Source organism: Aotus nancymaae, unplaced genomic scaffold, assembly GCF_030222135.1.
Source record: "Aotus nancymaae isolate 86718 unplaced genomic scaffold, 86718_ANA_hifiasm-v0.15.2.pri h1tg000057l, whole genome shotgun sequence".
NCBI lineage: Eukaryota > Metazoa > Chordata > Mammalia > Primates > Aotidae > Aotus > Aotus nancymaae.
Genome location: NW_026988471.1, coordinates 8,565,461 through 8,589,740, shown reverse-complemented (window position 1 = coordinate 8,589,740; position 24,280 = coordinate 8,565,461). Strand labels below are relative to the sequence as shown.

At 43.8% G+C, this 24,280-nt stretch overlaps 1 protein-coding gene across 2 annotated transcripts in view; it reads right to left on the bottom strand.

Moving 5' to 3' along the window:
* ASAP2 (ArfGAP with SH3 domain, ankyrin repeat and PH domain 2) overlaps positions 1-24,280 on the bottom strand; it is a 195,590-nt gene that overhangs the window by 50,063 nt on the left and 121,247 nt on the right. For both annotated transcript variants that reach the window (XM_012438817.3, XM_012438819.3), the window contains exons 7-12: positions 23,404-23,489; positions 16,347-16,422; positions 15,974-16,060; positions 8,094-8,197; positions 7,927-7,996; positions 1,746-1,833 (exon numbers count right to left, since the gene is read on the bottom strand). In XM_012438817.3, the coding sequence (XP_012294240.1) occupies positions 1,746-1,833; positions 7,927-7,996; positions 8,094-8,197; positions 15,974-16,060; positions 16,347-16,422; positions 23,404-23,489 (511 nt within the window). The remainder of the gene's footprint in view (positions 1-1,745; positions 1,834-7,926; positions 7,997-8,093; positions 8,198-15,973; positions 16,061-16,346; positions 16,423-23,403; positions 23,490-24,280) is intronic.

Below are 24,280 nucleotides of genomic sequence, written 5' to 3'. Positions count from 1 at the left end.
GGCTGGGAATACGTTGGAGCAAGTGCTTCTGCACCTATGGCGTCTAGCGGGGCCTCCCTGTAGGGCGTGCTGGAGGGGCCTAGGGCTGCTGAGGGAAGAAGTCCCTGCACCCACTCCATGTGATCAGTTCACTATTACATGCTTATGAGTTAATGAAGGGCACTTTAACACATGGCTTCTTGTGTGTTACTAGTGCAGAAAACGGAAGGTCTAAAACCCTCTGAGTCAGCCCCAGCCACCGGCAGACATCAGGTTACACCATCAGGTTTTCTCCCTTTAATTCAAGCCTTTGTTGCTAGCTAGAGGCAGGTAACCCAGCAGTGATCACACTGTGTGTGTGTGTGTGTGTGTGTGTGTGTGTGTGTGTTTTAAAGAGTCAGGGTCTTGCTGTGAGTGTGTGCGTGTGTGTGTGTGTGTGTGTGCGTGTTTTAAAGAGTCAGGGTCTTGCTATGTTACCGAGGCTGGATGTCTACTCCCAGGTTTGGGCGATCCTCCTGCCTCAGCCTCCGAGTAGCGGGGACTACAGAAGCACACAGCCACACCTGGCTTGTGATCACATTTTAAACTCTGGTCAGTACTCAGCATTTTATAACATCTTGTATGAATGAAACACAAGCTTTGATGAGAATCTGTGGAACTTACTAGACTGAGCCGGGATGGGTGTTTGATGCAGGATAAAGTCCATTTTTATTTTACAAATCAGTCTAGAGTCTGAAGAACAGAATAAACAGTTCGGGAACCCTCTCCACACATCACAGTGCTCTACTCACCCCAGAGTTTCACACAGAGGGTATGAGAAGGGGAAAAGGGAGGAAAAGGGCAAGCCAGTGTGGGTAAGGTGGAGTGCGAATTGCCACGCAGGTTTGCTGGGAGTGTAAATCACGTAACAAGTGACTTCATAGCCCTGAATAATACAGGTCAACAGACATTTGAAAAGGTAGCCGTCTCCCGCTCAGGGGTACTGAGGTACCGAGAGTAGCACCACCTTCCTACAGTACACAGTCCGGCGTGGTCCTCTGCAAATGTAACTCTTGTGCCCAAATCCCTAGTGACTGCCTCTTCAAAGGGGAGACTGGCCCTTTCTTCCTCCGAACTGTAACCCTGTTACACAGAACTACCAAGGAACATAAGTTTATCTTATTTTCTTTTAGATATCATGAGCCCTTTTATTTAGGGGTGCTGAGTAAACGTTTGCCACAATGGATGGTTCCATGGGGATTCTTTTGTGAACACCACAAAAAGGAAAAGCATACAGAAGCAGAAAGACTAATCCAGTGGTGAGGAAGAAAACCAATTCCAAAAACTGAAGTTTCAAGGGCCCTGCTGAAGACCCTCATTTTAGTTTTATAGCATTTCTAACATTGCCCAAATTATGTAAGTTTTTGAAGAGAATTGTCCTTTTTTTCTCTTTTTAAAGTGAAGGAAGGAGTTTTAGGCTTGAGGGCTTATCTTGTAGGATCTCCTTCTTTAGGAACAGGAATGCTGAGGCTCAGAGAGCCAGGTGATATCTCAGGTCTACAGTGCCCCTGAGGAGCAGGGCCAGTCCTCAAAGTCAAACCCTCAACTAGAAAGACTGGCAAGTCAGCAGTTGCTAAGGGAACACAAAGCACGCACATCACTAGAAAAAAGGGCATGTCTCTTTAAAAACCAAATCTTCAGAATGCAGTGTTTGAAATGGGACGGACGCCCTAGAAGAGAGCATAAGACAATGTTTGTATGGTGTAGCATCTCAGAGGGAGCCTTACGTGAAATAAGGTCAAAGCACTTCTTCTCCTCAGGGTTGGTCTTCACCTGGCAGGTTAGCAGGTTGAGCTTTGCAGGAGGCCGGTTAGCCTGTTTAAAAGCCAAAAAAAAAACAAAAAAAAGGGTTGAGGTTGGGTGGAAGGAATGGAAAATCATACAGTGTCAATCCTCATGAGACACAGCAAGAGCAAGCTCGTCATGAGTTTGCAAAGGTGGCCTTCAGAAGGCAGACTTGACTGAGGAAGGCATGACTGAGGCACGTTACAGAGGCCCCTGAACTTCGTCTCCACAGAGTGCAACCGCCTCTCTGCAAGGGCATCTTGGTGGTCTACATAAACCCACTTGGGCAAGGGGACAAGTGATGCCAGCCCTGAGAGGCTGCTGGCAGTGGGTGCCTTCAAATCAAGATCCTCTACGGCTAAGCCCAACATGTTCGGCTCTGATTCCTATTGAAAACACAGATGATTTGCCAGGTAACTTGGGCAGCCAGCTCCATTTCTGGTGATCTTAAAAGCATTTTTTCTTAGCATAAACCTCACTTATAGGGAAGGTAATTTCACGGCACAAAAATGGCAGAGAAATTGTTTTCCCACTCTCTGAAGTGATGACGGATAATATATTCACATTCCTAAATGCTAACCATCACTGTCACTTAAGTTTCAACCAAACATACTTCATTCGTATCTATAACCCCCAAACCTTCTCCCCCACACACGATACCAAGAGATCACAACATACTTTCCATCAGAGTTGTGTCAAAAATGGCTATTTTATTACAGTTTCAAACAAAGAGATCATACTTAGTCCAAAAAAGCAAAGGACTGAGGGTAAGAAGATAATTTCAGAAACAAAAATTCGGAACGGCAGAATACCTCTTAGAATCTCAGAGAAATATCCAAATAGGAGTGGGCTTATCTTACCCACCTACCAAAGTGCTAAAGGAAAGATCAAATAAAAATGTCTTAAACTTCCATCGTTCTTGGATCCCACTTCCCTTGGCCACCAGTCACTTCAAGATTAAAAAAACCTGCATTTGGGATTAATGCAGATACATACGCATAAGCACCTACACCTGGACAGACCTGTGAAACCCTCGTGCCCTTCAGGCCCAGCAGCTTCCTTCCATTAAGTCTACAGAGTTAGGGTGAGAGAGTTGAACCCATCCTTGCAGTGTGAAGGATTTGGGTTTAACAAATTTAAGTTCGGACTAGCAAAAGTTAGATAAACAGGACTGCACTAGACTCTCCTGGCTCGTGGCTGTGTTGGTCTTATCTTCTATAGGTTAGTCAGGTATTTTCCATCATCTGTAGATACCTCAGAGAATTGGATCATCAGAAATCAGCGTTAGAAGACACCAAGCTCTACCTTGTAAATCTGGACAGTTTAAGTGAAAACACCACTGATTTGGATTGTTACAAATCTGATTACCTAGCTTATCCAGGAATCAAATACACCAAATAATCTATTTCTACAGAGACATCGTTACAAACCATGTATGCAACCAAGTACTTTAACATGGGTGTATATCCACTCATACACAGCCTGTGTTTATTCTACTACCTCCCTGTGATCACACAACTACACACGCGCAAATTTTAGGGCTACTTCCAAATTGTGGGGTCTTAAGATACAGGAATAATAGAAAAGGTTTGTGTGCTTTGATAAATACAGAAGCACCTTCATGGACAAAATAACGGCTCTGAATAATAATAGCTACATTTATCAGCGATTATTATTACATACCTATACAAGGCAGGCACTCTTCTAAACATTTTTCATGAAATAATTCATTTAATTTTCCTAACTGCCCTTTGAGGTAGGAACAACTTCAATTTTATAGATACAGATACTGGTCCAGACAGACTAAATAATTTGGTTGAGGTTATACAGCTAGAGAGCAGGGAAGCTAGGATTCCAAAAAGTCAGGTCGGCTCCAAAGCTCAGAGCTTAAGTGACACGCTCCCTGTCCTCAACATGGGTATCCACGGAAGGCAGTTGCTTGCCTGGACTTATCTTTAAAAGCAGCAAAGAACCACAACTTAAATTACTACTACTCATTCTCTCAACCACCTCTACCTCTCAATCTTTCTTCTTCCCTGTGATTTGGGGAAAAGTGTTCGTTTTCCGAGATAACTACCATCAAAGACAGATTTCTCACTTCACAGCATGCCACACAATATAGAAAAATATTCAGCGCCTTTATTTGAAGTAGGAATAATTATAAAAGCGTAAATGTGCCTACATATTAAAAAATGACAACCATAAGAATAGGTCTACAAAACATATAAGCTGATCTTAAGCAATATCAGCCATTCTAAGTTTTACATTAATATTGTTTGCTGGCTCACGCCTGTAATCCCAGCACTTTGGGAGGCTGAGGCAGGTGGATCATGAGGTCAAGAGATCGAGACCATCCTGGCCAACATGGTGAAATGCCATCTCTACTAAAAATACAAAAAAATTAGCTGGGAGTGGCGGTGCGTGCCTGTAATCCCAGCTACTCGGGAGGCTGAGGCAGGAGAATTGCTTGAACCTGGGGGGTGGAGGTTGCAGTGAGCCAAGATTGCATCACTGCACTCCAGCCCGGGAAACAGAACAAGACTCTGTCTCTAAATAAATAAATAAATAAATAAAATTGTTTACTATTCAGGTTAAGTATTCAGATTAAGTATTAACTAATAGTAAAGCTATTAGAAAAACTTATGGGAGAAAATTCTATCCACTAAAATCCTAACCGGTTGCAATTTGGAAACATACAGGTCAGCTGGGCACAGTAGCTCATGCCTGTAATCCCAGCACTTTGGGAGGCCAAGGCAGCTGGATCACCTGAGGTCAGGAGTTCGAAACCAGCCTGACCAATATGGTGAAACCCCATCTCTACTAAAAATACAAAAATTAGCTGGGCGTGGTAGTGTACACCTGTAGTCCCAGCTACTTGGGAGGCTGAGGCAGGAGAACTGCTTGAACCTGGGAGGCAGAGGCTGCAGTGAGTGGAGACTGGCTGCTGCACTCCAGCCTGGGCAATACAGCGAAATACCATCTCAAAAAGGAAAAAAAAGGTGTCATCAGTTAACTGAGGTATAGAACAGTTTCATGTAATTCACAAAGTATTTACAGTATTTTCTTGAGAATTTACTTTGACAAGTCCTAGTTTAGTAGAAAACTTGGGAAAGAATGGTAAAAAAAAAAAAAAAAAAAAAAGATGCAATAGCCTTAGAGTTTGCCATGCAGAAAGAGATTATCAGCAATTCTCCATTTTAATCATGCCATTCTATTTTTTCCCAATTCATCAGGCTTCTAGAAGGAAGTTTGTATTCTTCCTTCTTCATGACTGATGATCATTTTTAAAAATTTCAGATTGTGTAAGAGCCAGTAGAGATTTCTTCCAGAGTAACACAGTCCCCAGACCTCAGTGCTGTAGCAATGCTGTGAATTTGGCAAAGAGGATACGTAATCAGAGTTATTTTGTCCCAAGGATCACTTCTTCCTAGGGCCAGAAAACACAGACTTGGCTAAGAGGGATATTCAACTCGGGCTTTGACAGAATCTCCCAGACTCTATCCTTAATCCTCTGTTCCAATCAGAATACAATAACTTCATTTCCTGAAGGCTGCCAGTTTCCTGGGAAGGGTTTTCCTACCAGTGCAAATACACCCTGCGTGCTTCCATTTCTTGAAGACCTGCTTCCAAACTGAAGGGCACCTCTCATTTCTCTTTCTTGGTAAGGGTGAACTCACTTCCCCACATGCAACCCCTCTGTAGATGCAGTCATACAGAGGGGTCTTCTGGATTTTGAATTCTAGAGGATGCAGGGAAATAGGGAGAAGATGAGAAAAAGAACACTCGGCCACTAAATGGAGGGCTGGAAACTACTTATTTTTCTGCATGGCAGTGAGGCAGTGAATCAAGACAGCCCCACCTGCCAGCCCTGCAGGATATACATGGCAATGGCTGATAAAGGCAGGAGGAGACCTCCAGAAGTGGAGATTCCCTGGAGAGGGTTTTCCCCTCCAAACACAAAGCACTTATTAAATATGCACGCTGTGTGACAAGCTGAGCGGTCAGCGTCCCAGGGATGCTGGTTATAACTGTACTTATCTGCCAAAAACTGGGGCAACCCATCAAAATTTAAAGACAACTAAGTCTCCACATCTTTTGAGAGGAAGCTCAAGCTATGGAGGTGACTCGAAGTGAAGTTTGCGCTGTCAGCAAAGGATTACCAGATGTTTTCCACCTGTCATGGAAAGAGCCACGCACTGGCATACACTGAGGCCTGGATCAAGGGGAACTCTCAATGAAGCAAATATGCCACTTGACTTTAGGACAGGTTCTGCACTGAGGCAGCCAATCTGAGTTGAAACAAACAGCGAGTGGACACCGATTAGAAAACAAACCACAGAACCACAGGCGTTTAGATCTGGAAGGTATTTAGAAGGGAGCCTCGTCTCATCTAATCTAACATTCCTAATATTAAAGACAGTGATGACTGGATAAATTTGCTTCCCTTAGTCTCTAGAACTAATACCCTCACACTCACGCATGGAAAGAATGTCCTCCTACCCCTTTTTTTTTTTTTTGAGATGGAGTCTTGCTCTGTCTTCCAGGCTGGAGTGCAGTGGGCATGGTATCAACTCACTGCAACCTCAGCTTCCCAGGTTCAAGCAATTCTCCAGCCTCAGCCTTTGGAGTAGCTGGGATTACAGGCATGCGCCACCATGGCTGGCTAATTTCTGTAAAATTTTTAGTAGAGATGAGGTTTTGCCATGTTGGCCAGGCTGGTTTCGAACTCCTGACCTCAGGTGATTTGCCTGCCTCTGCCTCCCAAAGTGCTAGGATTATAGGCATGAGCCACAGCACCTGCCCAGAACATCCCATTTAGATCCAAATTACATGGCCCTGGGGGTACAGTGGTGATCACATGACCAGTGAAAGCCAGGTATTGAAAATTGAAAATGATCTTCATTTCCAAGTTCAGAGACACATTCAATTCCCCAGACCAGAAGTCACTGAGAGATCCCTACAGTGGGTATATGTTAGTTCTACCTCTTCTCTTCTTTTCTAAAACAAAGTCGGCAAAAACGAAGGCACCCTCAGAGGAACACAAACCTTGTTGCTGGGACATCCTTCAGCTGGGGTTTTACTCTATTCCATTACTCCTAAGAACCTCAGGGCCACTTCTCTGAAACCCACGTTGAGTGATGACATTTCTATAGGGGCCAGAAAAGCCCCTCTGAGCTCCTGTCCAGCTCTCCCTTCATCAGGGGACTGGAGGGACAGGAGAAGCAAAGACAGTCACTACATCCACTCACATGCCTAAGGCTGCTGGCCTGCACGCACTACTAGGCCTCTGTTTGGGGAACGGAAACGCAAACCACTCTCAGCATCTCACTAGCAACAAAAAGGCAACGAGCTCAGCCTTAAGATGTTACCAAAGCTGTCTACTGGCCCATGTGGTTTTCACCAGCTCTGGTCACACCAGGTGAGGCAATAGTATGCATGATGCTGCTGGGGAAAGAGCAGTGCAGTGCACAGGGCTGTGTCTGTGATTGTGATCCAAGTTCCTGGCCTCTGAAAGCTAGATTGGTAAGGAATTTTATCCTGACTAGCTTTTCATAAGCTCAACAGAGAGGGCTCCATTTATTCTCCTGCATGGACTCTCATAAACAGGATGATGGAAAGAGGCCTTGATTAAGATTGGGCACCCTATGTTAGATTTCTATAACAAAATTACTGATACCTCTTTTCTCCTGGATTTCTGGTCCCCAGAGTCCTGCCCATTTAAATGTTTTTCCCTTAATGGAAAAGTAGAAATCCTCCCAAGTGAGATGTTCGATTTCCAGAGACAAAGAGAGCTAGGGGAGCAGTTTGCTGTTGTGTGCTTTCTGGAGTCACAGCCTTCTAAATAAAAACAACCTGGCTTATCAGTTACTCCTGACTCTGCTAGGGAGTGGAAGATAACAAGGACAAGGCTCCACTTGGCAAAAAAACAAAAGCATCAACAGGGTGCAGGAGCACTCAATCAAGATGGAAGCCAATAAGCGTTTCTGACAGGGAGATTCTTTCAGACGCATCCTTAATACCATAACACATGGAGAACAACTCCTGTCCTCTAACTTCACAAGTCCTCCAACACCACCTTCATCTAACTACAGCAGACACCATGGATTAAAAGAGAATACTTACGGTACCATGGGATATGGTCAGAAAACCATTTTTAACTGAACATTTCCTTTTCTGCCACACTTTTCGGATCCTTGTGGATAAGTGGGAGAAACAATAAGAGTTTAGACATTTTGGACACATGAGATAACGAACGTACATTTAAACTCTAGCAATACCCCCTTACGTACCCGTCGCTCTTCTTGTAGAGGCTGCCGTTCCGCTCGGTCCCATGTTCCTTGTTTCCCTGAGGCTGATGTAAGCTATAAGCTGTGCTCTGCCGAATTTGGGAGTCCTAAAAAATGATGATGAGTGTGTTTTTAATCTTGTCCAGGTCCCAATTTTTAGAAAAGCTGTACACAAAGAAAATGTATGCCTACTAAGAGCTTTTTTTTTTTTTTTTTTTTTTAAACAACAACAACAACAAAAAGAATCAAAGAAATTTCCCCTTCTCAACACACCAAAAAAGAGCAGATTCCTCTCTAGGAACCGATAAATGCCATCTACCAGGCTGGAGAAGAAAATGTCAGGAAACCAGTATTACCAAGCTGGCTGAAGGAATGAGCCCTGGAAGTTTCCAGGTTTTATTTCATTATGAGCCTTAACTCCCTGACAACAACATGAGGCTCCCACTACGGCCAGAGCAGACCATAAGAAGCAAGGTGATATGTGCGTGGAAAGGCAGGGGTTTCCAAGCAAAACCCAAAACCAGCTTTCTGTCCCTTACTACAGAACCATTACATAAGCTCTCTGCCTCAGTTTTCTCCTTGGACAATAAGAAAAGAATACCCAGTAAGGCCAATAAACAGCAAGGACTCAGTAGGATCACACATGTGAACATCAACAAGTACTGCACAAATCTTCACTTCCTCATCACATCAATCTTGAGTAAAGGAAGTCTGATCCTGACCAAGAGGAGCCTTAACAGGTAGACCAGCCACATGGTTGCTGAGAATCTGATAGAACCTACCACAATTGGGAAACTCACGCCTATCAGATTTTTATGGTAAGTGAGGACTAGCAATCAACATCCAAGGCCCATTACCACTGTCTGGCATCCAACAGGTGCTCAAGTGGTGTTTAACAAATGACATCAGGCCGGGCATAGTGGCTCATGCCTGTAATCCCAACACCTGGGGAGACCAAGGCAGGCGGATGGCTTGAGCCTAGGAGTTCAAGACCAGCTTAGGCAACATAGCAAAACCTAATTTCTACTAAAAATACAAAAATTAGCTAGGCGTGGTGGCAGACACTGGTAGTCCCAGCTACCTGGGAGGCTGAAGCAGGAGGACTGCTTGAGCCTGGGAGATCGAGGTTGCAATGAGTCATGATAGCACCACTGCACTCCAACCTCAGTGACAGAGCAAGACCTTGTCTCAAAAAATCAAAAACCAAACAGAACAAATGGTATCAGACACTCTGAGCTGAAAGTAGGAGAGGCCACCAGTGCCAGTGCAGGAAATTCTATTTCCCTGAGACTTAAAGGAAACGAGAGGGGAGCAAGATGTGAACAAAGTGTTCACAAAGTCAACCAGGAAAAGGCCAAGATCTGCCCACAGCTGTTTTTGAGAACCCCTATCCAGTTCATTCCGCAATGGGAGAAATGGGACACAGTGAAAGTAAGTGGTTTGCTCCAGGTGCAGGCCTCCTCAAAGCACGAGCAAAGAGTGCAATGGAATCCTGCCTTCCACTCCGAGGCTCCTTCCATTACACCATCTTCCCTCCCCAGAGAGCATCCTCAGAGTCTAGGGCCACTCTCATCATCGCCACTGAGCAGCTCACCATCCTTAGAGAACGAAGCACATGCCCAAATGATGAAAGAACTAATGCAGGAAAATCAGCGTGATCCAAGCTGAGAACAAGAGCACTCAAGAACTGAAGAGTCAAAGGGAGAAAAGCACAGGGAGAGTGAGTTTGTAAAAAGTGAGTTTTAAACATGAAGGCAAGAACTGGCAGAGAATCAGGGGAGGATCTTCAAGGCAAAGTGGACAGCACACAGAGGACATGGGGAGGCCACGTGGTCAGCACCCAGGGAAGCTGGACAAATACTGCATCTGAGGCAGTAAGGCCAGGGCGTGGACAAGATGGGCTGGAGTCAGAGTTTCAACTGCATCTCAAAGCACAGGCAGCCTCTTGGATTTCTGACAGTTGGAAAAAAAGATTCTGAAGCACAAAACTTTTTAATTTTAATGAAGTCCAATTTATCTACTATTTCTTTTGTGACTTACACTGTAAGGGTGCTATCTAAGAAACTACTGCCTAATCTAAGGTCATATAGATTTATACTTATAAATCTCTTCCAAGAACTTTATAGTCTTAGCTCTTACATTTAGGTCTTTGACTCATTTTAATTTTTGATTATGGTGTGAGGTAAGGGACCAAGTTCCTTCTTTGCTTGTGGCTATCCAGCTGTCCCAGCACAATTTGTTGAAAAGACTATTCTTTCTCCATTGTCTTGGTACCCTTGTTGAAAATAAATTGCCCCTAAATATAAGGATTTATTTCTGGACTCTCAGTTCTATTTCATTGATCTATATGTTTCTCCTTATGCCAGTACCACATTGTCTTGATTATTACAACTTTGCGGTAAGTTCTGAAATCAGAAATGCAAGTCCTCCAACTTTGTTCTTCTTTTTCAAGATTGTTTTGGTGATTCTGTGTTCCTTGCATTTCCACATGAACTTCAGAATCAGCTTGTCAGTTTCTACACAAAGGCAGCTGAGATTTCTGAAGGGGACTGCACTGAATATGTAGATCAATTAGGGGAATACTGTCATCTTCACATTAAGTCTTTCAACCCATGCACATGAGTATCTGGCACTGACTTTTTAAACTGTCAAAAAAGAAAAACCAAAAACTCCACGTGAGCAATCAATAATGTGCTGAGGCACTCTCCATTACTGAACTGACAACCGACCCTGAAACAAGCACAGCCCAGGAGGGGAGAAATGAACTCATTTCCACAGAAAGTTCACACAGTACTCATGCCTCTGGATAAACTAGGGTACATGCCCATTCATGGAATGAGGATGGTCCCAGCTTCCACATTTTCTCAGAAGGACAGAACACTGGCACCAAAAATTAGAGCAAATCCAGCTTTCAACATTGCTGAGAACAACGCTGTGGAAAGAATGTGGAGAACTATGGCTCACCTGTACAGCGTCTCTGTGAAAGACTAAAAATAAACCTGTCAGGAGTCTCAACTGCACAACCAAGAAATACATCTATTGATTTGAGGAGAAAAAAAAGCCCTGCAGAAAGTAAGTGGTGAAATCACGTGACAACACTGCTAACACTGTTCGTGCCATGCATATTAATCAGAGCCATTTTCAGGTCTCATGAACAGGATAAAGGATATTCTTCTCAATAGGATCAGACCCTATGCCAGAAGTTGAGGAAGAAATTACCGTTTTTTCTTTAGACCAATTAAAGCATGCAGGCAAATCTCAACTAAGCTAGCCTGTAAAACTTCACATTTGTAAAAAAGAGGAATATAATCTGTTTAACATAAAATTGAACCTGCTTTAGCACGAATTACTTCAGCATCCTCTAGGTGACTCTGAGATGACCCGGTAACAATAGGCTTTGTTAGCCTGTACAAAATGCCTGACCAGGTGAGGGCTGGACAGAGGAAACTGGCCCTTTCACATGACCAAGGTTTTGATTTTTAGAATACTATTCAAGGGAAAAGAATATCTCCTTCTGGAAATAAGAGAGGCCAGGGCAGTCCATGTTGCCCCAATTCCCGGAGGCTCCAATGTACTCTCCACTTTCCTAAGAAAGATGAAGACAACCTAAACTCGACTGACAAAGCCTCAATGTGCAGGGACTATTTGTGTGCCTGAGTGCCAGGGGAAGTGGGCACTTGGTGGAACTTCAAAAGGCTTTCATGAAATCCTATCAGTGTTTAATATCCTCTGTCCTGTGACACCCAGACAAGTTCTCAGAGCTCAGGCATCGTCCTTGATCTTCACTTTTCTGTGGCCCTATAAAATATTAGTCATTGGATTCGGCCAACACAGATTGGCCCAGATGACCAGTAGACTTTAATATCAGAAATCTCCAGGAATGGAAGGCAAAAGGGGATGTTGGCTGCAGTACAAATCTCATACGGGTTTACAAATAACAAAAGAATCTTGAGCTAAGACTCTAGGATAGCATAAAAAGCTGACATTTTTGCTCACTTCTCAGAAAGTCTATGTCCAGACAATTCCTGTGATTGACAAACTTGTTGAGGAGTCATCTCTGGAAGCGTAAAGTTTCTCTGTCCAGGAGAGCTGTGATGTCCAACTCATTCCCCATCTTCTGAAGATACAATAGGTGTGCCCACCCACACGGGCAGAACCGGGAGCTAGAGGCCTTGCTGAGCCAAGCGCTGAGCCCTGGCCTAAGAGCAGTGCTTTCAAATCTCATTACCACCTATTCTCCATTATTTACAGGTAATTTTTAAAAGAATCCAGAGAACAGGCTTGATGTGGAATAGACCAGGGTCAAATCCTGGCTCTGATGCCACTGTGTGAGTCCAGCAAGGGCACTCTTCCTCTCTCTCTTGCAGAATAAAGTTGCAGACATGGATCCATCTTGTTCTGTTGTGTTTGTGCAGCGCCGGCTTAGACTAACAGCGAAGGAAAGGGTAGCTGGATGTGTGAATCAACAAATGAGTCCTCCACTGAGGCTGACATGCAGACCAGAGCTAGGATACCTAGCAGCTTGGCAGGAGAGGCAGGCAGGTGGCTACTGGCAGAGATCTCTGATGAAGGCCAGATTCAGGCATGTAAGATACTCAAATCCAGGCAGCAAAGCCAGAGGCAGAAGAAAAGTATGGCTGTGGTGGACCTTGGCTGCCTGGGTGGCACAAACTGTTCCACCACATCCTACTAGACAGGATGGTCAAAAAAGAGGGAGCAAAGATAATGGCGGCGGCGGGGCGGGGGGGTGGTGGGAGAGGGAGAGAGAGATCTGCAGAGTGGAAACCATGATGGTTTCAGCACTCAGATCTCTGAAACCACAGCCCAGAGCCTGACCCTCCCCGTAGAAGGGCACCAAGTCTGGGTTCTCCACATCAAACAGCAGAGAGAGTCTGCACACCAGTGATGAGGCTTTGGGACTCTGCCAGCACTAGCAGGGTCCATCCTGGCAGAATGCCATTGGATGGATGACGTGGGATGGGGAAGGCAGGAGGCAAGGCTGACAGGGAGAGAGCTCAACCAAAGATGAGCAGTACCAATGGGTTTAACTCTGCAGATGGAATCTTCTCCAAACATCAAACACTGTGGTGGTGCATAGATAGGTCCTCATTGTATAATATTGCACTATGGGTGGTCACTGCATAATTTTTCAACTTTTTTCTAAGTATGAAAACCTTCACAAAGAAAAATAATGGAAATGCCAAAGAATAGTATTCTTACAGAGAGCAGAAAATATCAAGAACAAAACATGAATGGCCAGTGATTGGGAAGTGTGAGGTCACTGGGACCAGACCAGCACAGGCTCCACGCCAAAACAAAGCTGCAGAGTCACAAAGAAACAGGAGCCTGAAGCTACCACACTGGAATGGCCACATTCTTCATTCCTTCAATAACTGATGCTTGAGATTTACAGGAAGAGAATGAGGAGCACTGGCTTCCACCAACCATCAAGGCAGTTTCTCTGGGGCACGTTACTTAATTTCTACGAACTGTGATTGCACAGGCAGGGCTAGAATTTTTGTAACACTGAATAAAAATCCTCTAACACCTTCAGTTTTCTAAGTCACAGAAGAAAATCCAACAATGACAGCCTGAACAATAATGCCCAAATGATCAATTCTTATTGCAAATTTGAGGTATACAAGATGGAAGCCTCCCATCATAAAAATCATTTTAAAACATAGAAAATGTAGCACATTCACATCTGCTTATTACTTGCAACTGTGTTCAAAGATTGTCCAACTTGCTGAATGCCATCACCTAAAACCAATGCAGGGCATGATACACAGAAAACATTAACACACTCACAACTAGGAGATTGCTGAGTTACGTCTTGGCAAGGAGCCAACTGAGCAGAGAGCCAAAGAGGAACAGTAAAGGAGGCTCATTTGAACCCTCTGTGCAATCAGGGACAGATGGGCTGGTCAATCAAAAACAACAAACTATAAAGAACTTCTGGTTGGTGCTGGTAAATTTGTTACTTTCCTGCAAAGCTGTAAATAACCAGCTCTCTCACAACTGCCCATTTTTCCCAAACCTCCTAATTCTGCACAGCCAAAGCAAATACAGCCTTTGCACTGTGCGCAGAGGGCTATTTGGCTCCAGCAGCTGCTCTGCCTTATTTTAAACCTGAACTTTGCTTCATGGGTTAGATCCTCCTTCTTAGACAAAGGCAGCTCTTGACCATTTCCAATGGCAGGCTGGGGAGCAGCCACCTTGGATGGCTGGCCCGCATTCTGGCTCCCACCCTCGCACTACCTCCACTAGTTACAACTAGGCCACTATTTTCTCTATACGCCAAGTTCTTTTTTCTTTTTGTGCTTATATCCCATGTTTGGAAATATCAAAGCGTCAGAGCCTACATTCTCTAGACTAGGAGGAAGTCACTGTGTTGTAGATCATTTCTAGCACTAAATATAACCTTGCTCTGCTAATGTCTCACTTAATTGACCCATGTTTACCAAAATTTTACTAAATGAGCGCTGTGGCACTACAGTGTGATGGAAGAATGCCTCCAAAGGCAGGAGGGCATCCTCAGGCTGCTCAAGATCCGGCTGGAGAAAAGGCATCTGTGCACTCACAGCACGGCCAACACTAAAAAAGAGGAATAGGCTGTGATTGAAATAGGGCTTTCAAACAGGACGTGCTCTGTGAACTCAGATCACTGTGGGCTGGGGTGATCAGAGGCAGCGCTCCAGAGGTGGGTTTCAGAGGGACTAGAAGGATGTCTAGAATTCAGCCATGCAGGGGAGGGAGGGAGGGAGGGAGGGAGGGAACTGCTTCATCCTCACAAAGGAACAGCAGCAAAAATATAAACTGTAAACCTGGAAAATGTCCACTTCCCTAATATTTGTGCAAACTCTTCAGCCTTTAATAAAACCTACTACAATGAAAGGTGAGGGGTTAAAATAAAAAATACTACTAGTCATTAATATATAAAAGAAAGATATATATGTATATAATATATAGAAGTTCATGAATAAAGCATGCCAAATTCTGCAATTTATATTAAAATACTGAACTACTTACTCTCCTAGACTTCGGTCACAAAAGGTAAATGCATTTGGGAGAAAAATAACAATATTCAGTTATAGTACAAGAAAACAGAGATTATCAAACTGCCAACAGGGAACTTTATGCTCTGTCACGTAGTTTAGCAATTTCTCTAAAATCACTAGATATGTGTTTAGACACATTCCTTTTATGGACAAGAAAATGGATTTATGCTAAATTCACATTATGATATCCACATTATAGTGAAAACATAGTAAAATTATCTCTAAAATTTACTTTTTAATGGCTTTTTTTAAACAAGTCCCCAAAACACAAATTGTCCCTGCTGACATGTTAGCACACGGTGACGTCATTACAGGAAGAGGGGAAGTAAGAGAACTAAGGATTTCTGCCTGTCATGATGGAGGCAGCTGTAAGAAAATCTCACACCTCATATTTTATAGAACACAACCTCGGGGATGGCAGAGCCCCAGCTGGTCTCCTGTTTCGTGCCTAGGCCCAAAGTGGCAGAGTCCACGCACATCAGGGTAGGGAAACGACAGAGGGCCAGGTATGGGATAAACAGGCACAAATGACACATGGTCTCTGTGACGAAGCCACTGAGAGCTCCTAGCAACTGACAGAGCAAAGGGTTTATACACCGCCATTAAGGCCATGTATGTAGTAAATGCTTCCCCCTGAAATAAACATATTTTAAAAGATAGTTTTATAGGACTAAGTTACGAGAATACATTAAATGTTTTACTGTTGCCTGACATAGCCCGAGTGAACTGTGAGCTCCTAGAAGACATGAACTTCGTGTTCTTCAGGCCAAAAGTCTCCAAGACATGGGGATAAAACTGCAATCTTTCAAAATTAAATCCCCTCACCTCTTTCTGTTCAACCTGCAATGCGGATTTCAAAATATCTCGAAGCTGTATCAACTGCCTTCTTTCTTCATCCTGGGCCTGTTTGATCTTTAAAAACACACACACACACATACAAAACAGAACAAATCAGAAAATTAAGACTGAGGTATAGTGAAACGTTGGTGCTAACAGGGCATTTCCAAAAACGCGACAACTCCTTCCCTCACTAGTCACACGTTCCCTCCCACCAAGACAGAGGACAGGCGTGGGAATGCCACACTCCATGTGGGCAGCACAGCATGAAAACACAGGATTACACAGAAGCAACATTTAGATGAAAATGTTTGTTGCATTAAGATGGTTTTAACACCGTCGTGGGAGGAAAGTTACTCACCGTGTGAAGATCTGTAGAAAGCGTTTCAATGGAAGGTTTGAGGCTTTCCACGGCTTTGAGTCCATCCTGAAAAAAACTAGCAGGAAAAAGAAGAAACAGAAATGACACTTTACAAAGGAAAAATAATTTTGTCAGATGGATTAAAAAACTTCTTTAAAGCGACTGAAGTCATTATGCAACTCCTGGAGGAAAAGACTGTATGAACAGAACTTAAAATATCAGGCAAACCAAGAATAAAATGTCACTCAAAATTAGCAGGAGCGAATAGAAAAGGAATTGCAATAAGCCTAAGTATTTGAGATTTTTCTTGACTCATATAAAATGAAGCCTTGATTTTCAGTTTATAACAGGAAAGGGGTCTACTGACAAATGGCAGCAAGGACTTTGATTTGGAGTGTTCTGAGCATCCAAATGGAAGCATCGAAGGCCAGAAAGGCCTAAGTGGAAGACACTAAAGAATGCGTCGCAACAGGCGACCGCTACATGGAAAAGAGAAGGAATGCAGAAGCCGGGCGTGGTGGCTCACACCTGTAATCTCAGGGTGAGGGATCTGGGGAGGCCAAAGTGGGAGGATCACTTGAGACCAGGAGTTCCAGACCAGCCTGGGCAACATAGCAAAACCCCATCTCTACTAAAAATACAAAAAGAAAAAAAAAAAAAAACACAAAAATATAAAAAGGTACTCGAGAGGCTGAGGCTCAAGAATTGCTTGAACTCGGGAGGCAGAGGTTGCAGTGAGCCAAGATTGTGCTATTGCACTCCAGCCTGGGTGACAGTGAGACTTTCTCCAGAGAGACAGAGAGAAAGAATGCAGAAAAGAACCAAGCAGCTTTGGTGGCCACACTCTTTATCTGTGGGGTAGGAAACCGTGGATGGAGAACTTGAGATAAAATATCAAGAGGATTTTTTTTAAGGCTGAGAACTCAATGCTGTGAGGTCACCTATAACAAGTGAGTCAGGAAATACAAGAGAGGCTGGTCAAGTTTTTCCACTGCAGCCATGGGCTGGTATTCAGTGCTGCCTCTGGAGGGTGCTGTGTGTAATTCTTTTGAGAGGAATGAAGAAGGGACATTTCGAGGAACTAAGGAGAAAAGTGCTAACCTTTAATGAAGGCCTCCAGGGCCCATGTGATGTGGCCAGAGCCTGCAGCTCCAGCCTCAACCCATACCATTCCACCCACTTCGTTCACTCGGTTCCTGACACACTGGCCTTTTCTCCCTCACTCCATGGCCACCAAGTTCTCCTGCCCCAGGCCCTCTGCATTCTGTTTTTTCTCTCTAAAGGCTTCTCCTAAGGTATGTCTGCTTCACCTGGCTAATTCCCACTCATTCTTCAAGTTTCAGATTAAACATCCCCTGGTTAGCAAGGCCTTCCTTAATCCCCTACAAGATAATCCCCTATAAGAGGCCTTGTTATACTCTTTCAGAGCATTTTGCATTTTGCTTCAAAACACTTGCTGTAACTGCAATTATGTATTCTTTAGTGTGATTGTTTAAAACAGAATTCCCTCATTAGATCTGAAGTTCTAGGTGGTATAAAGTACCCACAAAGTTTGGCGTATTTCAAGCACAGGCCATTTACTGAATGAATAAATGAGTTAATGAAGGATGGACTGTAACCAACTTTAGCCCGTTTATTGGATACCAAGGAGACTATCTAAAAAGTGATCTGGGTTTCACATGTGTCATGTGAGGTGATGTTTACGTCTTTTAAACTCAGCAGTAGCTCTGTGGGCATTTCCCAGACCAAGTGTGTCACACACAGAAGGTGCTGTGAAACACTGCAGTGTGGCATTAATGCAGCAACTCCAAGGAGGAAGGAGAGGGACGAAAGCTGTGGGGCATGAACCCTGACCAGTGTTTATTAGGAGTCACAGAGGTCAGACTGCTAGAATGTTCTCATTCATCTTTAGATAGACACACAATTCTTTATTTTATATGTTTGTTCCTGTATACCAGTTTTTTTCTGAATACAGAATATGTTTCTGAACTCATCTGATTCTTATATTTTATTTAGATATTTTACTTTAGTAACCATTTTCTTAATCACTTCAAATTCTTGTGAAATAGGAGGAACGAGATCTTTAAGATCTAAGAAAAGGAGTAAAAAACATATTACAGGTGATAAATGGAAAACCACCCCAGGGAGAGGGAGCAGGTGTACAGCTCCAAGAACCTTTGCGACCTGGCAACTCTCCCCATGGAAAGACAGAGAGAGAGACAGAGAGAGAGGGAGAGGGGGAGGGGGAGACGGGGAGAGAGCGCATGAGAGAGACAGAGAGAGCGCGAGAGAGAGACACACACAGAGAGAGAGAGAGAAAGAGAGAAAGAGAGAGAGAGCGTGAGTGCAAACAGGTGCGCAAGAGAAAGCACACACAAGCCACGAGCGTGAGCATGAGCCCTGTAGTGGAATCAAGTGCTCTGAGATTGTTTCTCGTCGTGACACTGTTTCCAGCATGACACTGACTGGTGTACTTGGAATAACATATGAATTTGGATTTTGATTTCTATTTCATCTTTGTAGTAGCCCAGCCAATCTTCACTATCCACCTACCTGGAAAAAATCCTCCATTTGATTCTTCAAAGCACCAACCTTCCTGTACCCTGCTTGAGGCATATCTTGGCACCCAGACACCCCTTCAAAGTGCAATCAGCCCTGGCGTCAGGGGAAGCTTCAAGAAAAGGAGCACTATTCCCTCTCCACTGGCTGCTGTCACTGTGACAGTCCTAAGTACATGGTCCCAGCAAATTTTCTTACGTTGAGCCCATTAACACTTTTCCAAGCTTCACAGAACTTTTACCATCAACATTACCCAACCAAATTTTGTTGTCTATTAAACATTTTCTAACTTGTCTCACCAGGCTAGAAAGGGCGTATTTCTAGCCTTTAAAATATGCCCACTTATAGGCAATCATCCAACTCACCCAAGCAGAGTAGCCCCTTCCTTCTCTGGGCTCGTGCACCATGCTGGGATCCCTCCCATAGCTTTCACGCCACCACACCCCAATGCAGTGTCTGCCAACGGGGTCTGCCTGTAACACCTGTCCCTCCCTCCTCTACGAGCTTCTGCAGCATCTAGGGCTGAGCCTCATCTCAGCCACGCACCTCCACTTCACTGAGCAACACTGGTCACAGTGGTTTCCAGCAGGTACTGGCCCAAAGAACAAGACAATGCAACACTCATCACCACCTTCCAAAACATGGATGTCTTTTTTTTATTATTTTTTACTTTGGAGACACAGTCTCGTGTGCAGTGGCACGATCTCGGCTCACTGCAACCTCCGCCTCCTGGATTCAAGCAATTCTCCAGTCTCAGTCTCCCACTGTAGCTGCGACTACAGGCGTGCACCACCACATCCGGCTAATTTTTGTATTTTCAGTAGAGACCAGGTTTCACCATGTTGGTCAGACTAGTCTTGAACTCCTGACCTCAGGTATCCGCCTGCCTCGGCCTCCCAAAGTGGCGGGATTACAGGCATGAGCCACCACACCCAGCCAAACCATGGCTGTCTCTGTTTCATAATGTTATAATGCCCTACTTCTGGATTCCACTCAAGTACAGGATCTTCAATGTTCATCAGCAAAGGCAAATAAGACAACTTTTCAAGATATTCCAGGAATATCTTGAGATGAAACATCCTTCCTTAAATGAAATAAAAATCAAAGAACATGAAGTATTCTTTAAGAACACTTAAAGTGAAAGAAAAATGAAGAAAAAGCAAAATAACGCATATCTAAATAGTTCCACAGGTCAACAGCCAAACCTGAGCCCTGGAATCCCGTTTACACAGTGGCCTCTTCTCCCTGGGGGAGCACAGCAGTGTGCAGAGGCTCGCGTCTGCCCAGCAGGGCACAGCACCCACCAGGCACAGCTTTGGGGGTGAGAAACTGGGCGTGTGCGATGGGGGAATGAGGTGCTCCCACACGTGGAAACACGCACAGCTGTGAGCTCCTTTAACCCTGCAGCTGAGGGGCTTGGGCTCTACACTGTATCTTCTGGAACGTGAATCAAGAAAGTCAAAGCTGCTTGACTGATTTGAAGAGCAGGCAGCCTACACGCTCTCCCTCATATCCAAAAACGAAGTAATGGAAGATTCGTATTTTTAAAGGTTACTGAGCTCATGTCCATAAAAGGCCATCTATTTCACTTTTCCACAAGTGGTCTGTTGCTACCCAACTGATTAGTTTGGGCAAAATAAAGAGGGGTGGGGGGAGGAAATCCCAGAATAACTTCTTCTTAAAAATAAAATATCAGCAAGGAAGCGACCCACTTCCTAAATTGCCTGACATGAGAACTGAAGAAGTAATCTGCATGCTCATCACAAAGAGAATTTTGAGTCTCCATAAAATAATTCATCTTGAAAATTAAACAATTTCAAGGTATTTTCCACCCTCTAAGGATGTTTTTCTAAGCTTGGAGCTCTCTTTTAAAATTTTTTAATATAAATTCATGGGGTACAAGTGCAGTTTTGTTACAGGCCTGGTGGTCAAATCAGGGCTTTCGGGGTATCCATCACCAGAAAAACATACATTGTACCTATTAAGCATTAATAATTTCTCATCCTCCCCACTCCCCTCACCCTCCTGAGAATCTGTTGTCACTCCAGTCTGTATCCACGGGTATGCCTTTTTTAGCACCCACTTAGGAGTGAGAACATGTGATACTTGTCTTTCTGTGGCTGGTATTTTTCACTTAAGATAATCACCTCCAGTTCTAACTCTGTTGCTGCAAAAGACACGATTTCACTTTTTTTTTTTTAAACGGCTGGAGCTCTCTTTTAACTTTGGATGAACCACTCAGCACATCCTCCTTTGCTGCCTGACCTCAAGTGCTTTAGAAATGCAGCATCATCAAAGCTGTAATAAGAAATCCAAAGCAGAGCTCAGTTCAATTCCACAGTGCAATTCACTGCTGCAAGTATGTGCCAGGTAAATGTGCCACACACCGCAGATATAAAACAATGACATGGCCCCTTCCTTAAGAGTGTATAGTTCAGTGGCACAGAGACACAAGATGTCATCATGGAGACAAGCAGAGGATGTGGCGGTGACACAGGAGGAAAAAGGAATTCCAGAAGGAAGAAGCATTGCAAAGCAGGAATGATCCATGAGCTGAGTTCCAAGAGGAACAGAAGACAGGGAGGGCACAGAGGAACGAGGCCTTCTAGGAAAAGAAACAATTGTGTACAAAGGTAGGCCACCGGCGGCACAGCCTGCTCTGGGAAGGTAAGCAGACAGGTGTGGCAATTCTACAAGGAAAAGATTTCTTGTTAGGCCACACCTTCCAGTCCTGCTGTCACGAGGCCAACTGGGCCATCGTCATCTCTGGGCTGCACAGGGACAGGAGCTGTGTACCCAAGCAATTGCCCACATCCACCCTTGTCCCATCTGGTTCCTTCTCCACAATACGCAGAGTAAACTTGTTACAGCTGAGAAGCTTCCAGAAGCTGCTTCTAACCAACACCACTGTCTCTCTCCTCATCACTGTTTTGCCTTTTCATAAACTCAGTTAAATATTGGCTCGTATGTTTCCTCCTCGTCTCCCCCATGAGACCCCAGGGTGGTGAGGGAAATAACTTTGTGTCCTCCTTACTACATCACCAGAACCCCAATAGTGCCTGGCACACCACAGGAGTGCCTACAAACGATCCTCCGCTTCAGTCTCTTCAAGAGCTTCCCAACACATTTAGGATCAAATCTAAAACCATTTGAAAGACATCTGGGGCTGTCCACATCTCTAAGGCTTTTCTATGCAGTTTCTCCTTTTCACCGAGCTTACATCACCTTGGCCTTTTCTCCTGCCTTAAGACGTAGACCCTGCTTGGAATGTTCTTCCCCTACTCCTTATCTGCTGGCTCCTACTCATACTTTAGATCTCAGATTCATGTCTACTCAAAGAGGCCTGCAGCTCATTCAAGAAACAGCCGAGTACCTACTGTGTTCCGGGTACTCTGTGCTGGTTGTTGGAGACTGTAACAGGGAATTAACTAGAAAAACAAAAAACAAAGAACCCTACCCTAAATCTTTATCCAAATCAGCCCCTTCTATTATATTCTTTCTTAGATTCCTATACTTGAAAACATTCTTGTAAACATCCAATTAGAAATTTCTTTCTTTCAGTCCAACTTCCCTACTTGATTCATGGAGCAGGAACTATGCCAACACTGTACATCACTGTGTCTCTGGCCTTTGGTCCGGCATCTGACATATAGCATGTGCTCAATAAAAGTGTGTTGGGTGAGTGAGTGAAGGAACCAGAGGCCTGTCTATATCAGTGACTAGTGGTCAGGGCGCAGAAGCCAGGTAAGAGATGTGGGTCAGACTGTGAAGTGCTGCCATACACAGCAAAGCTGAGTACTTGAGCAGCCCCTGTACGTGGAATTCTCTCCTTCTCCTCTACTAACATCTTCCTTTGCTCATCACAGTCACTGGCTCTATAGGATCAGTAATATATGAAAGTGTTTTCTTAATTTAATATACTGCATTAACATCATGTAATTTCTCTTTTAGCAAACATCTGAGAGTTGTGGAATAGGTCAAATTAGTTTGTCCCTGTATAAAAAGAGCCAAAAATAAATATACTTGGCAATTACTGTTGATTTTCTATATTGTATATATACTTTTATTTTTCATTAAGATATAATCCCCAAACCATAAAATTCATCCTTTTAAAGTGACTTTTAGTAAATTTGCAAAGGTGCGCAACCATTAGCACTCACTTCCAGAATATTTTCAACATCCTGCAAAGAAACCCTATACCATTAACAGTCATTTCCCATTTCCTTTTTCCTCCAGCTGTGGCAATCACTCTTCTGCTTTCTGTCTCTGTGCACGCACCTATTCCTGACCTTCCAAAGACATGGGATCATACAGCACCTGGCTTCCTTCACTCAACACGTTCTCAAGGTTCCCCAGTGTTGTCGCACGTGTCAGCACCTCATTCTCTTTACTACAGACATCTACGTGAGTGTTTATTCCCTATGAGCTACCTATAGATCTACCAGAAGTTGCCAAACATAAAGAAACACTTAAGATAACATCATAACGAAGAACTTACTTGCATTGGGCATGAAAATATTTGATCAGATTCTGAAGTAAATCCACTCCCTTTTTAATCTTGATTTCATTGACCTTCAGCAGATACTGTTGAAAAATGAAAAGGAAATGTCACAGAAATAAGCAGAATGTGAGTTTAAAAGGCGCTTCTGAGGACTGAGATGATTTCTTCTACTTCTTTGACATCTTATGCAATGGGTAGAGCTCATGATCGACGTTTAGTATCTCCTAAATTCCATAACTGTTTCTTTTAGTTTGGAGCCATATGAATTATCTGATGGTCAGATAATTAAATATTTAAGTGCCAAAAACTTCTAGTAATAAGACAGTCTATCTTAGCCTGCTAGGAGAAATCTTCACTCTAGCTGCATAGAAGAATATGGATGGTTCAAATAAATGGGATTTTTAGCCATCTGGAACGTGTTCCTGCCCAAGGTCCCTTTCTTTAAGAGCACTAACTGCTAATGTTTTGTAGCTGAGACGCTTGGCATCATGTCTTTGGTCCTGAGACATTTCTTTTACACTTAAAATAAGGTTATTGTTAGGAAAACACAAAGTTTAATTGAAATGAATTAAAGCCATTTTTAACTTGGAGAATTCATTAGTGACCACAAAGATATCAGAAAGCCTCAGGGAGCCATAATACCAGTGTCAGGAAATAGAAGGACTTCATGAGTCCCCATCCCCTCCGCTATCAGGAGATGATCTCTGAGATGGAATGCCCCCTGGAAAAGCTGCTGCTTTGTGCACGGGCTCTCAGCTGTAAAGGATGGGCAGGGGTGGGGTAGGGGTACCCAATTCAGATGCTCACTGAGGTCTCTCTGCAGCCCAAGAAGGAGGTGGAAGGCTGCTGTGAAACTGTAAGCTACAAATTGTCC